This window comes from Ahaetulla prasina, chromosome 2, assembly GCF_028640845.1.
Source record: "Ahaetulla prasina isolate Xishuangbanna chromosome 2, ASM2864084v1, whole genome shotgun sequence".
In the NCBI taxonomy this organism is placed as follows: domain Eukaryota; kingdom Metazoa; phylum Chordata; class Lepidosauria; order Squamata; family Colubridae; genus Ahaetulla; species Ahaetulla prasina.
This window is the reverse complement of record NC_080540.1, coordinates 211,428,849-211,443,187: the sequence shown is the minus strand read 5'-3', so window position 1 is coordinate 211,443,187 and position 14,339 is coordinate 211,428,849. Positions and strand designations below refer to the sequence as shown.

The 14,339-nt window shown below is 42.2% G+C and overlaps 1 protein-coding gene across 1 annotated transcript in view; it reads right to left on the bottom strand.

The window, feature by feature from the left end:
- Positions 1 to 14,339, bottom strand: part of LOC131190683 (atrial natriuretic peptide receptor 2-like) — an 85,038-nt gene that overhangs the window by 58,761 nt on the left and 11,938 nt on the right. Inside the window, exons 5-8 of the mRNA XM_058168042.1 lie at positions 10,345 to 10,449; positions 9,003 to 9,105; positions 7,869 to 8,014; positions 4,512 to 4,584 (exon numbers count right to left, since the gene is read on the bottom strand). Of these exons, the coding sequence (XP_058024025.1) occupies positions 4,512 to 4,584; positions 7,869 to 8,014; positions 9,003 to 9,105; positions 10,345 to 10,449 (427 nt within the window). The remainder of the gene's footprint in view (positions 1 to 4,511; positions 4,585 to 7,868; positions 8,015 to 9,002; positions 9,106 to 10,344; positions 10,450 to 14,339) is intronic.

The following is a 14,339-nucleotide window of genomic DNA, read 5'->3' as shown; positions in this document are numbered from 1 at the left end:
CTACTACGACCAGGAAGGTTTGGCCGTGGAAGGGGCCGGCAAAATCAATGTGTATTCTAGACCAGGGGCCCTGAGGTTTCTCCCATTCCCGAACCGGGGCCGTTGGGGGTAGCGGTCTGGACTCCTGGCAGGCCTGGCATTTCCCTACCCTTTCAGCAATTTCTGAGTCCATTAAGGGCCACCACACATAGCTTCTCGCTAAACCCTTCATCCTAACGATCCCTGGGTGACCCTCGTGGAGGAGGTCCAACACCCTTTTCCTCAATTTTTCTGGGATCACCACTCTATCCCCCCATAGCAGGCACCCCCCTTGAGCCGACAGTTCCCCACGTTTTTTTACAAATTCCTTAAAACGCTCGCCCGGCGCAGCGGGCCACCCTCTTTGTACCCAACCGAGTACAGTTCTCAAAGTAATGTCCCGGTATGATGCCCGAGCCACCTCCTTAGATGTGACTGGGCCAGAGTCCAGAGAGTCAATTAACAGTATGGGTGTCCCCGGAGTGGGGTCTTCGATCGCTCCTGGTAGTGGGCATCTACTTAATGCGTCCGCATGCCCCACCTCTTTTCCCGGCCGATGCTGCAGTTTGTAGGAATAGGCGGCTAAGAAGATAGTCCATCGGGTCAGCCGTGGCGACAGTGCCACAGGCGTTGGGCGGTCGCCAGCCAGTATCCTAACAGTGGTCTATGGTCTGTCACAATTTCAAAGTCTCTACCAAAACGTATTCGTGAAACTTTTTAACCCTGACACAATAGCTAGCGCTTCCTTATCCAACTGGCTATAGTTCCTCTGTCGAGGACATCGTTCTGGAGTAGAAGGCTATTGGGGCTTCTGTGCCATTTGGAAGCCTGTGGCTGAGCACAGCCCCACCCGTAAGGGAAGCATCGCAGACTAATACCAATGGCAATGAGCTATGATACTGAACCAGTAAGCTATCGCCGAGAGTAGGTTTTTACTGCTTGAAAGCCCTAGCTTCCGACTTTCCCCAAGACCAAGCAGTATTCTTTCCCAGTAACTTATGTAGCGGCTCGCAACGGTTGCCTTATTTTTAAAAAGACCGCGTAAAAATTCACTAGACCCAGGAATGCCTGTAGCTCTGTTTTGTTTTGGGCGCTGGAGCCTTCGTATTGCCCTGACCTTGCTTTCAGTGGGGTGAATTCTCCTTGTCTATTCTGTAGCCCAAGAAATCTACGGATTCTACCCCTATCTGGCATTTGTTCACTTTAACCTTTAGACCGCTGACCGGAAAATGCCCAGAACTTTTCTCAAACGCTCCCCAATTCTTCTAAATTTTCGCTGATACCAATACATCATCGAAATAGGGACTACCCCGGAGCCCTTGCAGAAGTCGCCCATTAAATTTTGGAATAGACCGGTGCCACACTCACCCCAAACTGTAACCGGGTACACTTGAAAGCACCTCTGTGAGTCACAATCGTCTGGGCTTCGCTGTGTTGGCGTCTGGTAGTTGTTGATAGGCTTGAGCCAAATCTAACTTGGCAAAGACGTGTCCTTGCCCCAGCGAGTGCAGCAAGTGTTGTACCACGGGGACCGGGTAAGCGCTTTTCTGCAAGGCTTTGTTTAACGTCGCCTTGTAGTCAGCGCAGATTCTAACTGACCCATCTGGTTTTACTGGGGTGACGATTGGCGTCTCCCACTTTGCGTGATCGACTGGCACCAGAATCCCCTGACTGATGAGCTTGTCTATCTCCTTGTCAATCTTAGGTTTAAGGGCAAAAGGGACTCTCCTTGCCTTTAACCTAATGGGGGCTACCTGGGGGTCTAAATTGAAGGAAATAGGGGTCCCCTTGTACTTGCCCAGGCAGTCCTTGAAGACATCTTCGAACTCGTTCATGAGTGTGTCTTTTAGGTTAAAGTCACTTCTGTAGATGCCAGTCACTCCCATGCCCAATGCACGGAACCAGTCTAGTCCCAACAGACTTGGCAGTGTCCCTTCGACTATCGTGATGGGCAGGGTCTTCTTGTGTGGTCCGGACTCGACGCGGACAGAGGTGGTCCCTCGAACAGGGATGCGATTCCCTTGGTAGTCGTGCACTCGTAGCCACTGTGTTTGCAGTTTGCGTTTGGCGATTCTCGGCAAAGCTTTTGCAAAAGTGTCCCAGGACATGATTGTGATCACTGACCCGGTGTCCACTTCTAGTCGGCACGGCACTCCTTTGATTTTTGGATTAGTGAAAATTTTCTTCTCGACGCGGGTTGCTGCACAGCCTATGATCACGGTCGTTCGATTTGAGTTCGCGCCCTTTTTGTTTTGACCAATCGCGGGTCGCCTTGCCGATCCCGCGCTCTGATTGGTTGGTTTGAATTTTCGGCGGGAAGGTTGGGGTGCTCGACAGACTTGAGCCAGGTGCCCCTTCTTCTCGCACCGCCGACATGTAGCATCCTTGAACTTGCATCGTTGACGCTGGTGTTGCCCTCCGCAACTTCCGCATTCATCCCGGTCTTCTTTTCCCCTTCTCTCGGTGAGGCAAACTCCTTCCTCATCCTCGCCGTCTGACTCGGGCTGGATTTCTTCACTATGGACCGGGGTTGATTTCGCGCTTGTGCTCGCCGTTGGCGAGAGTGGCTTTTGCAGGGTTTCCGCCGCTTGGGTGGACATCTCATGAGCTCTGGCTTCGTCCAGAGCGTTTGCCAGCGTTAGATTGCTTTTTGATAGCAGCCGCCTCCGCAAACGCATGTCTCTGACCCCACGGATGAGTTGCTCTAACAGCTCCTCATCCAAGTCTCGGTACCCACAGTCCTTGGAGGCTTTTCGCAGGGCGGCCATGTAATCGCTGATGGATTCGCCCTCTTGCTGTCTGCGCTCCCCAAATTCAAAACGGCGTATGTATTTGGACGGTGTTGGCGCGAAATGGTTCTTCAATAGATTTTTGCAGAGTTTGCCACGGTACCGATTGTACCGGCGTTGGCTCTGCCAGGGCTTCCGCAATGTCGATGACCTCAGGACCGCAGTGGCTCAGGAAATATGCCCTTTTGCGGTTGTCTGGAACTCCTTGCAGTTCGTTTGCTTCTAGGAAGCTTTCGAAACGGGTCATGTACGTTCCCCATTTCTCCCTGGCTGGGTCAAACGGTGCGGGCGGAGTGTAGCTGGCCATCTCCGCGTTTCTGCCCTGAGTTTGCTGGGTTCGGTTCTTCCGTGCGTTCAGCTCGTTCCTGGTGCTCTTTAGCCTCGAGATCCCATCCTCGTCGCCAGTGTTAAGTTCGGGAAGTAACGAGGCTGGAGACCAGGGTAGTGACAACAGCTCTTTAATATATGGTGAACCCAGCAACCAGGCTGGGGAAAAACCTCTCCTTATATACAGTTCTACCGGCGGCTTTAACCAATCAGCAACATGCTTGTTTCCCGCCAAAACCATTTAAAGATACATTACACTTTTTACAATGTGGCAACCAAAACTGGATGCAGTATTCCAAGTGGGGTCTTACAAGACATTATAAAGTGGTATTAACACTTCACATGATCTTGATTCTATCCCTCTGTTAATGCAGCCTAGAACTATGTTAGCTATTTGGCAGCTCAGCACACTACTGGCTCATATTTAAATGATTGTCCACTAGGACTCCAAGATCCCACTCACAGTTACTATTATTGAGCCAGCTACCACCTATACCCGTAATGGCGAACCTATGGCATGTGTGCCAGAAGTGGCATGCAGAGCCATCTCTACAGGCCCACCAGCTGTTACCCATTGTTCTTCCTGGTTCCGGCCAACTGGTCTTCGCGTCTGTGGGAACACTGGAAACTGGAACAGCAGCTCTCTGGTGCACATGTGCGCTCTGGCGCACACTTGCATGCCGGCCAGCTGGTCTTTGTGCATTCATGTGCAACAAAAACCAGAAGACCAGGTGACCAGCGCACATGTGCACACTGGAAACCAGAAGCTCAGCTACTCAACTGCTCTTCCAATTTCTGTCGCTCCCCTGCGTGCGCTCCCATGCTCCCGTTTCAGCACTCAGTGCCTAAAAGGTTCGCCAACACTGACCTATACTATACCTGTGCATTTGGTTTTTCTTAATAATAATAACCTAATAACTCCAAAGGGGCATCAGGGTGTAAATAAAGAGTTAAAGATTGTTCTATGTTTCCTCTTGTCTATAACTCTCCCTGCACTTTTTCTAAGAAATTACAAATTTCAGGTCACTTCATTCCACTTGAGTAGTTAGCTAGTACTAAACACTTATTATTTCTATAATGTATTTCTGATAAAACATTCTCTTTCTTGTTATAGTTATGAAACTTACTTCATTAATTATTGCTCTGGCTGGGTTCTCTGCTCTTAAAAATGCTCACATGCACACCCAGGAGCATTCAAGTACCCAACATTTTGAAACAATGGTTGAAGAATTTGCAATAGACTGATAAAATATTTTTCTCCCTTCTCTTTAGGATAAATAACAGGGACTTTAGTAAAATGTTTCCTTGGATAATTACCAAACTGGTCCATTCCCAATTTGTGAGTTTCTTGATTCATGAAGCAGAACACTTACATACCTTGCTTGATACAGCTGTAATCTATAATCCAGCTTTCATCCCAAAACATTTTTTGTTTTTGGTACTGAAACCACTAAAGGAAAGAGCAGAACAAATTAATTCCTAGGAATTGCTCCTTTGAGTCCAGCAATATTGCAGCAAGGGAAAGGATACCTCACACATTGTCAAATGTAAGCAGTTTTGAACAATTTAAGAAATGGTATTGTACAAACACTTCCACTCTTTTTAACCAAAGCTCATGCCTAATACCTAATAACATAACTCCTTGAAGAGTTACAGTTAGGGCAGGAAGCAAAAAAAGAATCCTATTATATAGAATTAGCAATGATTAATCTGAATCTTGTAGTAATTGAATTATTACTTATCATATCAGTATATTTATATACTTATTTATGGACCACCAATTTCTCAAGAGACTTAAGGCAGTTTACCATATGAGGAAAAATAGAACTAAAACCATTAACAATTATCCAACAATAGGCATCACTGTCTATTTATCCAAAAGAAAGTATTAAATAATAATTAAGACTTCTTTGAGAGCTAGTTTAGTGTAGTGATTAAAACATCAGGCTAGAAACTGGGAGACGGTGAATTCTAGTCCTGCCTTAAGTACAAAGCCTAAGTGATGACCTTGGGCTAGTTTCTGTTATCCCCAGGATAGAGGTTATGGTAAACCACTTCTAAAAAAAACCTTACCAAGAAAACTGCAGGGACTTATTTAGATAGATACGAGTATGAAAGAAAGAAAAACCTCTTCATGTTATCCCTGGAGACAGTTTTAACACTGGAAATAACATGACTGCTATAATATATAATGCACTTTTCACACTACATTATAAACCAGCTTCTGCTACATGCATCAGCCTAGCAGAAATATATTCAGAAAATTGAGTGGAAAGTAGTTTTCCATCCCATCTCCTTTAAGAAGCTATATATATGACTATATACTTTTGCTTAGGCACACACAGACACACTGACACACACTGAGGGAGGGAAGGAGAGAGAAAAACTGTTTTGGAATTTTGTCAGAATTTCAGTGAAGTGGAGGAAGAGAGAATAGACAATACAATATTCTAAGTATTGTAAGACTTGTAAGTGGATCACAAGCTTCCTAACAAATAGGAAGCAGCAGGTGAAGCTAATACAGAATCACATCAGATATCTGTACAATTAGCACAGGGCACTCCCAAGGCTGTGTGCTCTCCCCACTTCTCTTCTCACTGTATACCAATGACTGAATCTCCAACGATCCATCTGTTAAACTACTGAAGTTCACAGATGACACAACAGTGATCGGTCTCATTCGAGACAATGATGAATACAGACGGGAGGTTGAACAACTAGCCTTGTGGTGCAACCAGAACAATCTGGAACTGAACACACTCAAAACCGTAGAAATGGTGATAGACTTTAGACTTCCATACTTCCACCTCTCACATTACTAGACAACACAGTATCAAGAGTAGAAACCTTCAAATTTCTAGGTTCTACCATATCGCAAGATCTAAAATGGACAGCTAACATCAAAAATGTCATCAAAAAAGGACAACAAAGAATGTTCTTTCTGCACCAATTCAGAAAGCTGAAACTGCCCAAGGAGCTGCTGATCCAGTTCTACAGAGGAATTATTGAGTCTGTCATCTGCATTTCTATAACTGTCTGTTTTGGTTCTGCAACTCAACAAGACAGACACAGACTTCAGAGGATAATTATAACTGCTGTTCTGTCCCCTCCCAGCCTCAGCCACGCGAGCTGGCTAAATGAGCCACTAATTGAGTTCACAACTGCTATCAGTCCTGGCAGGGAATTTGCAGCTGCCTGCCAAAGTCTCCCTTATCTTGAGGTTGCCGGGCAACCAAATAGTCAGCAATCCAGGCCAAATGTTCAGCTCACTTCTCCACGAGTCAAAGAGTTCAGCTCAGGGGGCGCAGACATAACAACTGCAGAAAAAACAATCACTACCAACCTGCCTTCCATTGAGGACCTGTATACTGCATGAATCAAAAAGAGGGCTGTGAAAGTATTTACAGATCCCTCACATCCTGGACATAAACTGTTTCAACTCCTACTCTCAAAACAACACTATAGAGCACTGCACCCCAGAACAACAAGACACAAGAACAGTTTTTCCCCCGAACGCCATCATTCAGCTAAACAAATAATTCCCTCAACACTGTCAAAATATTTACTAAATCTGCACTACTATTAATCTTCTCATTGTTCCCATCACCCATCTCCTTCCACTTATGACTGTAACTTTGTTGCTGGTATCCTTACGATTTATACTGATATTGATTGTTTCCTGATTGCTTATTTGTAGCCTATGGCTATCATTAAGTGTTGTATCATTAAGTATTAAATTTCTACCCTATGACTATCATTAAGTATTGTAAGTGTTGTACCTTGATAAAGGTATCTTTTCTTTTATGTACACTGAAAGCATATGCACCAAGACAAATTCCTTGTGTGTCCAGTCAGACTTGGCCAATAAAATTCTATTCTATTCTATTCTATATAAAGATATTCAAAGCAGTGGTGGGTTGCTTGCTACTGGTTCACCCCGGATTGGGCAAACCGGTATCGGCGGCAGCAGGAGGCTCCACTCACCCGCCCTGATGTTTCTGCACATGCACATGCGTGCGCCCATGAGCAAACTGGTAGTGGCTGAAATTGAAAACCACTACTGATGCAAAGTCTATAGGAAAGAGCAGGAGATAATGAAAGAGAAAATGATAGAAGAAACTACATGGAGTGGTGAAGAGCTGAAACCTTATTTCATTATCTAAAAACACGGGGTACATTTATTCTGGTTGCAATTATAATCCTGACCCAATTTGACAAGGCTGATCATCGCTCCAGAGCAAAGAACCTGAGGTGTCTTTTAACATTTTCATCATATTGGTTTTAAATGGTTGAATGAATTCAACTTTAATTCCTTTCCATCCCACAACGTTTCCTTGAAAAGCTGAAAAGACAGAGATTTCAGCCTTTTTTTTTTTTGAACCCCATAACCTAACGCACGTGTAATCATTCATTATGCTGAGTCTCTGTCTACCGATCAGCAGTGGAAAGACAATTTATAGTGAACAAAATGGCAAAGGAATGTACCCATCTGCCAGGTTCTCTAGGGAGGATCTCTGTAACTATCGGTTCCAAAAATATATCTCTGAGTATAAGGCCGCCACAGTTGCATTTCACCCAGGTATATCCATGAGGCCAGCAAAGAAATAGAACAAAACATCCTAGTTTGTAATATTAAAGAGGGTTAAAAACTAGGAAATATAGAAGAATGAGGAAAATGGGAAGGAGATCAGGTGAACGAAGAACGTGAGAGATAACATCTTACTTGATACGTACCAAGATTGTCAAAATGGAACCAGTGCAGACTAAACATATTGGAAGAGCAATGGCTATCTTGATTTCAGTTGTCAAGGGACATTCCCCACAATCAGCTGGGCATATGGAACAGCTCTCATCATCTTCACAAATGTCATCGCCACAGACTTAGCACAAAGAGAAAGAATCAACATCAACAATGGAAGAAAGAGAAGCACAATAAGCCTTAATGGTAATTATGTAATTTAAAAGAAAGGCGTTCCAAAAGGCATCCAATGCCATCAAATGTAGGGCAAGATTGGGTCAGCAGATGTTAGTGTGAACTTGATAACTGGCCAGCTAGGTGTAAGTGAGACTCAAAAGGCAATTTTTTTCCCCTCAGGTTATCCAGTGAAATGTGCAGGTGAAGTAAGATTTGAACAGCACATTTTCAGATTACTGCCCATACTCTAAATTGTTACAATTTTTTTTTAAAAAAACCTGTCCAGTACAAGAGAAGTCTTTAAGTGTTTGAAACCTCTTCTTCAATTCTGACTTTCTAAACATATTAGACTATATATCAATATCACCCATCTTGGAACCCTGTAGCTGTGATGTAGAGATGTAATCTAATCTATATGGGAAGGCAAGGTTGAGAAAAACTGAACTACCGTAGTGCAAAAAGCAACTACCATCTTATTCTTGTTCTAGTCTTCATTTGCATTTCACAAAAAGAAACAAAAGGAAGACTGTTGGGTTTACTATGGCTTTTTTTTAAAAGCGTAGGATTATGAATGTTAGAAAGGGAAGACCTTAGAAAGGGAAATTCGGTCTATATACTTTAATTGTAGTCTCTCAGCTAAGTATTTCCCTTCAGGTAAAAGAGGTATCCATGTCTGTCTGTCTGGAAGTCGTAATGGATCATATACTCCTCCCTCCTCCTCCCATTTCACTCTAATGAACATTCAAGACTTTCTGGCAATTTGAGCATGCCTATTTCCATATATAACGTATCATAATGACACCAAAAGGATGAAAGGTGTGTCATGAGGCCTCCATCCTTTCATAAGAAGCAGACACTTATATCACCACCCTTGTTTCACCCTTTGCCTGCCTTAGCCGAATTCCGCAGATACTTAGGTCTCTGTAGCAACTTTGGCTAAATTTGGTACATACCTACTGCAGGGAGCACTATTGTTTGGGCCTCTAAAGCAGCCTGCATTTTCCCCACTCTGACATGGGCAATGAGAGACGTCACACCCACATGTACCAGGACTACCTACAAAACAAAGAAGAAATATAAACAGTCAGCCTTTTGCATCAGAAAGACCAATCTAATCTAGAATGCTGTGCTTCCTCTAGACCAGGGTTGGGGAACAATGGTCCTTTTATGACTTGTGGACTTCAACTCCCAAAATTGGACAAGAAACAATGGATGGAAACTAATCAAGGATAGAAGCAACCTAGAACTAAGGAGAAAATGCCTGACAGTTGGAACAATTAAACAACTTGCCTCCAGAAGTTATGAATGCTCTAAAACTGGATGTTTTTAAGAAGAGATTCGACCATGGGCCGGAGGAGTCACACACAGGCCACGCCCACCACAGCTCCGCAAATGGGAAAACATCGAGAAACGTCATGTGATGGCAATGTGACGCTGCAAGTTTGACACCTGTGGTATAGGGTTTCCTCTCTAGTCCTGGGTTGGACTAGAAGATCTCCAAGGTTCCTTACAACTCTGTTATTCTGTTAATTCAGGAATTCTGGGAGTTGAAGTCCACAAGTCATAAAGGAGTCATCTTCCCGCCGCCTCTGCTCTAGCTGCTCTGGAATGTCGGAAGCAGGCCTCATAATATCTTTTCCCTGTTTCTTCCAGCATCTGTAATTTAGAGTTATATTGCTTTATTATTCACACATTGATTCATAGGAATCTTGTCAGGTATTTTTTGTTTTGTTTTGTTTTGAAGACATGGATGAACAGATGCCAAATGCAAGTCAGGCCCAAAGAGAAGCAGAGTGTTATCCATGTGAATGAATGAGATTAAGGAAAGAAGCTCATGTTTGTACAAGATGGATGAAAAAGCCTATTATGAACAGCTGGGAAATTGAGAGTACAGGTAGTCCTCAACTTACAACAGTTCATTTACTAACTGAAGTTACAACGGCAATGAAAAAAGTGACTTATGGCCGTTTTTCACCCTTCCAAGTACTGCAGCTTCCCCATGGTCACGTGATCAGAATTCAGGCGCTTGGCAACCAACTCATATTTATGATGGTGGCAGTGTCCTGTGGTCACGCGATCACCTTTTGCAAAGTCAATGGGGAAGCCAGATTCACGTAACAACTGTGTTACTAACTTAACAACTGCAGTAATTCATTTACGCACTGTGGCAAAAAAAAAGGTCATAAAATGGAGCAAAACTCACTTGAATGCCTCACTTAGCAACATAAATTTTGGGCTCAACTGTGATCATAAACTGAGGACTATCTCTATAGTGAAGATCAAATCTTCTCTTACCTTAGCAGTCCAGTTTGTCTGTGTCATTTTGCCTGCAGTAGACACGGTATGTGTAAATATTTGACCATCATCTGGGATCCATGGTCCGCATATGCCACCATTTGCCTTTTTTCAAATAGATTAGAATTAACCTACCTTAAAGGTTTTCTATGGAGAACCCAACAACAGACAAGTATTCTATATTGTATGCCACAATTTAAAAAATGAGAATATATAACTCAGCCTTTTGTGAAACTTTGGCTAACTTCCCAGGAACATAAAATGAGTTACACAATTACAGTAACCATTTATTCTGCATTTTTCTTTGTATACCAGAATATTACTGATGTAACTCTTACATTCAACATCATTAATTTCATTAATCTGTACAGTTTTAGGTCATTGCAAAGGAAATGGTAAGAAAGAACAGCGGGCATCGGAACTTAGAGGCTAAATTAGTGTAACAAACAGCAAAAAAGTAGAGACATTAAATTTAAGACTTCATGAATAAGAATGAATTTAAACTATGAATTATTTTTAGACAAATGAATGACCTCCAATTAATTCAGGAAAAAAAGAGATATATACTGTTTTTGTAGCATCTAAAGCCCTCTGGCAAATCATTGTCAAAGCATCACAGAGGGAGAAAATAAGGAGTGGCAGTAGAACAGAATACAAACTTGAGATGGCTTGCACAGTTTGTAACATTCACTCTTCTGAACCATTAGACACAAAGCAGTATTCCAATTAAAATGATTTAATGCAGTGTACAAGCAATTCTGCACTTGAACGTTCTTTTTTAACTCTTACTGGTAGTTCCTGCTGTATAAGATATGTGGGATGGATCTATATGATAACACAAGCTGAATCTTTAGAAGACTCAAGATGTAAGGAACATTCATAGGTGTCCCATTTTCTATACACTGAAATAACTAATGTACTTCTAGAAAGTTCCTTCACATTGAATGATATCTGGCTAATCAAGGGGAAACACATGTGTACATAAAGACTCTTTTCCTATGCCAGCCAATATGCTAACAACAGGGAAGTGTGCCAGTGGTGATCTGCAGTGAAGACATGATCCAAACATAGGTCAATGCTAGAAGATAGGAGTAATGTGTCCAATGTCCCAACCTCCTGTATATATTCTTTCAGTGGACTGAAATTTCCTAACAGTGAGAACAATTAACCAGTGGAATGGCTTGCCTTCAAAAGTGCTGGGTGCTCTATTACTGGAGGTTTTTAAGAAGAGGCTGGACATCCATTTGTCTGGAATGGTATAGCCTAGAGTTTCTTACTTGGGGGCGGGGGGGGGGTGGACTAGAAGACCTCCAAGATCTCTTCCAACTCTGTTGTTCTGTTGTTCTGTTCTGTTCTGATCTGAAGGGAAGTCATTTATTGTGCTTGTGCTTTTGCCAAAATTGTCTGCTGAGCTTCCCAGCTAAACAAGAAGTTGAATCTACTTTGCCTACATGCAAATCAATACTTTTCCCACAACAGGCCAATCTAGCTTTCTGTATGATTATTATACACGTTCTTCCTTATGAAAAATGTATCAGTCGTATTAAGAAGAGAAGAAGCTAGAAAAATCAGGGTCAGTATCATACCCAAGGAATAAAAAGACAGGCTGAATTCTATAAAATCTGAGGCCCTCTATATGTATGAAGTCTCTCTGGCCACCATTCCACAATTTTGCTGTTGAGCCAGTTCATTTCTAACTTAAGCGTAACAAGGAAGAGAGAGCTGATTTTTTCCCCAATTAATAGAATCTCATCTGTTACAGTAACATTTCAGCACCATTTGACGATACATTTGACGATACGATTTGTCTTAGGATCGCATCAAAAATATAAAACCAAAAATAAAATTCAGGGTATAAATCCAGGGTATAACAGATATGCTTTTAAAAACTGCATTACTCCCTCCATTTTCTATGAATCTGAGTGAGAGAAGAAAACGGTAAGTACAATGGGGAGAGGGGGTGCTAGATGGATGCCAATTGTTATGCCCTACTCCTAGGTATTAAAGAAACAGCAGCAGGGTGAATATACTCACGTGGAGACACATGTGAATATTGTCACTGCCGCTGTTTCTGAATATGGTTTTGTGGGTTTAGGATAGGGATCTCCAACCTTGGCAACTTTAAGACTTGTGGACTTCAACTCCCAGAATTCCTCAGTCAGCTTTGCTGGCTGAGGAATTCTGGAAGTTGAAGTCCACAAGTCTTAAAGTTACTAAGGTTGGAGACCCCTGGTTTAGGAGATGAAAATGATGGATGTGTGGAAATTCCACTTGTGTAAAATAATGGATCAAGTTGTCCTTATTTTGTGAAAGAAGAAAGATCTGCTCTCTTTTAAGACTTCTCTCAGATATCAGTCTGAACTTCCCTTCCCTTATCACTGCAAACTGACACAGCCAATAGAATGGTATTTGATAAGGCACATTACAAAGAGCAGCATAATTGTTTGAAATAATCCTTTGGTTCAGTCACCCTCACCAGTAATGCTCATCTGTACATGACTGCCTAATCAGAGGTTATTTTCCCCACTCATTTTAATGGAGCTGCCTGTTCAGTGACTTTTTAGGAGACTGTAGCATAAGGAGATTTTGCTTATAGACTTCCTACACAGAGAATTCCTTCATGCTTTTCCTTTGATGTTCAACTCATTCTGACAGCTGCTGTATAGACTTTCTTTAATTTGATAAATGCTGTTTTGAATCAGTATTTTTCAAAGCTTCTCATTTCCCAGGAAAAATAATTAATGCTCACTATGTTGTAATCCTTGTGCAGGACGAAGGTTTTAAGGTATTAATTCTAAAAACGTCTAATTTCTCCTTGCTAATTTCAGGGGTTTGCCTGGATACAGTATCTGTATATATGATATATCAAAAATGTGAATACCTCCTGCAAGCTATGATTTTAAAAAAAAATACCAAGTATAAATAGCTCCTACTTAACTAAGACAAGTTCTTGAAATATAAATGCATTTTATATAACAAAGGCATGGTCTTTTTAGCCTTCATACTTCATTCCATCTGACCAAGATAATATAAAATATAGAAAATCTGACCTTGAATGCAACTTTAATAACCTAATGGCTAAGCTCACAGACATCCTTTGGATCAGCACACAAGTCTTATTACCACACAATAAAATCAGAAAACTCTTTTTTTTTTTAAAAAAAAGGAAGAAACATTTTTTAAAAGCATCTCAAAATTGGAAATGAACAATGGATGCCAGCACTATGATTCCCATAAAAGTGTTATTATTTCTAAAATAGGTATATGTCATAAATTAAAAGAATACAGTTTCCCAGGGCAGCTGTTAACATCACTGGTTGAGAAGAGATTTGGACTTCTGTGACACCAAAGCAAAATTTAATGGAGAAAAAGTGCTATTTAGAAGTGCTACTGGTCAAGCGTTGATTTACTATTTCTCTACTTATGGATTGCCTCTGTCATAGATAATAACAGGCTGTATCTCCAAAGCTCTCATTCCCTATTATTATGTATTGGTAAAAGGTATTTAAGTTTGTGGATCAGGAGAAGGTCCATTGTCCCATTTGCTGCACAAAGTCTTAGCTTAGTCCAAATCAATGTGTTCAAAAATAAACCTGGAGTTATTCTTAAAAGTAGTGCTGTAACAATAAGGTCTACCTTAGGAAGGCCAGACTTCGCTATCACTAGCACAATCTGGTCGTCAATCACGGTAAGCAATCAGATATTCTGACTGTTATATAATCACTTCCTATATGCATATATGCTTTCATAAAAAGGGCTGCTTTTTTGCACATCTGATGTTATTTTCTGGCTAGAATAAAGAATGGTTGCTATGATCAGGGGTGGGATTCAAAAATTTCAGCAACGGGTTCTCTGCCTGGTTGCTGGGTGGGTGTGACCATGGTGGGAGTGGCCTAGTTGGCCTCCTGCACCATGGCGGGGGGGGGGGCGTTTTCGCCTCCCCCAGGCTCTGGTGGCTTTCGTTGAGCCTCTGGGTGGGCGAAAACTGCCTCCCC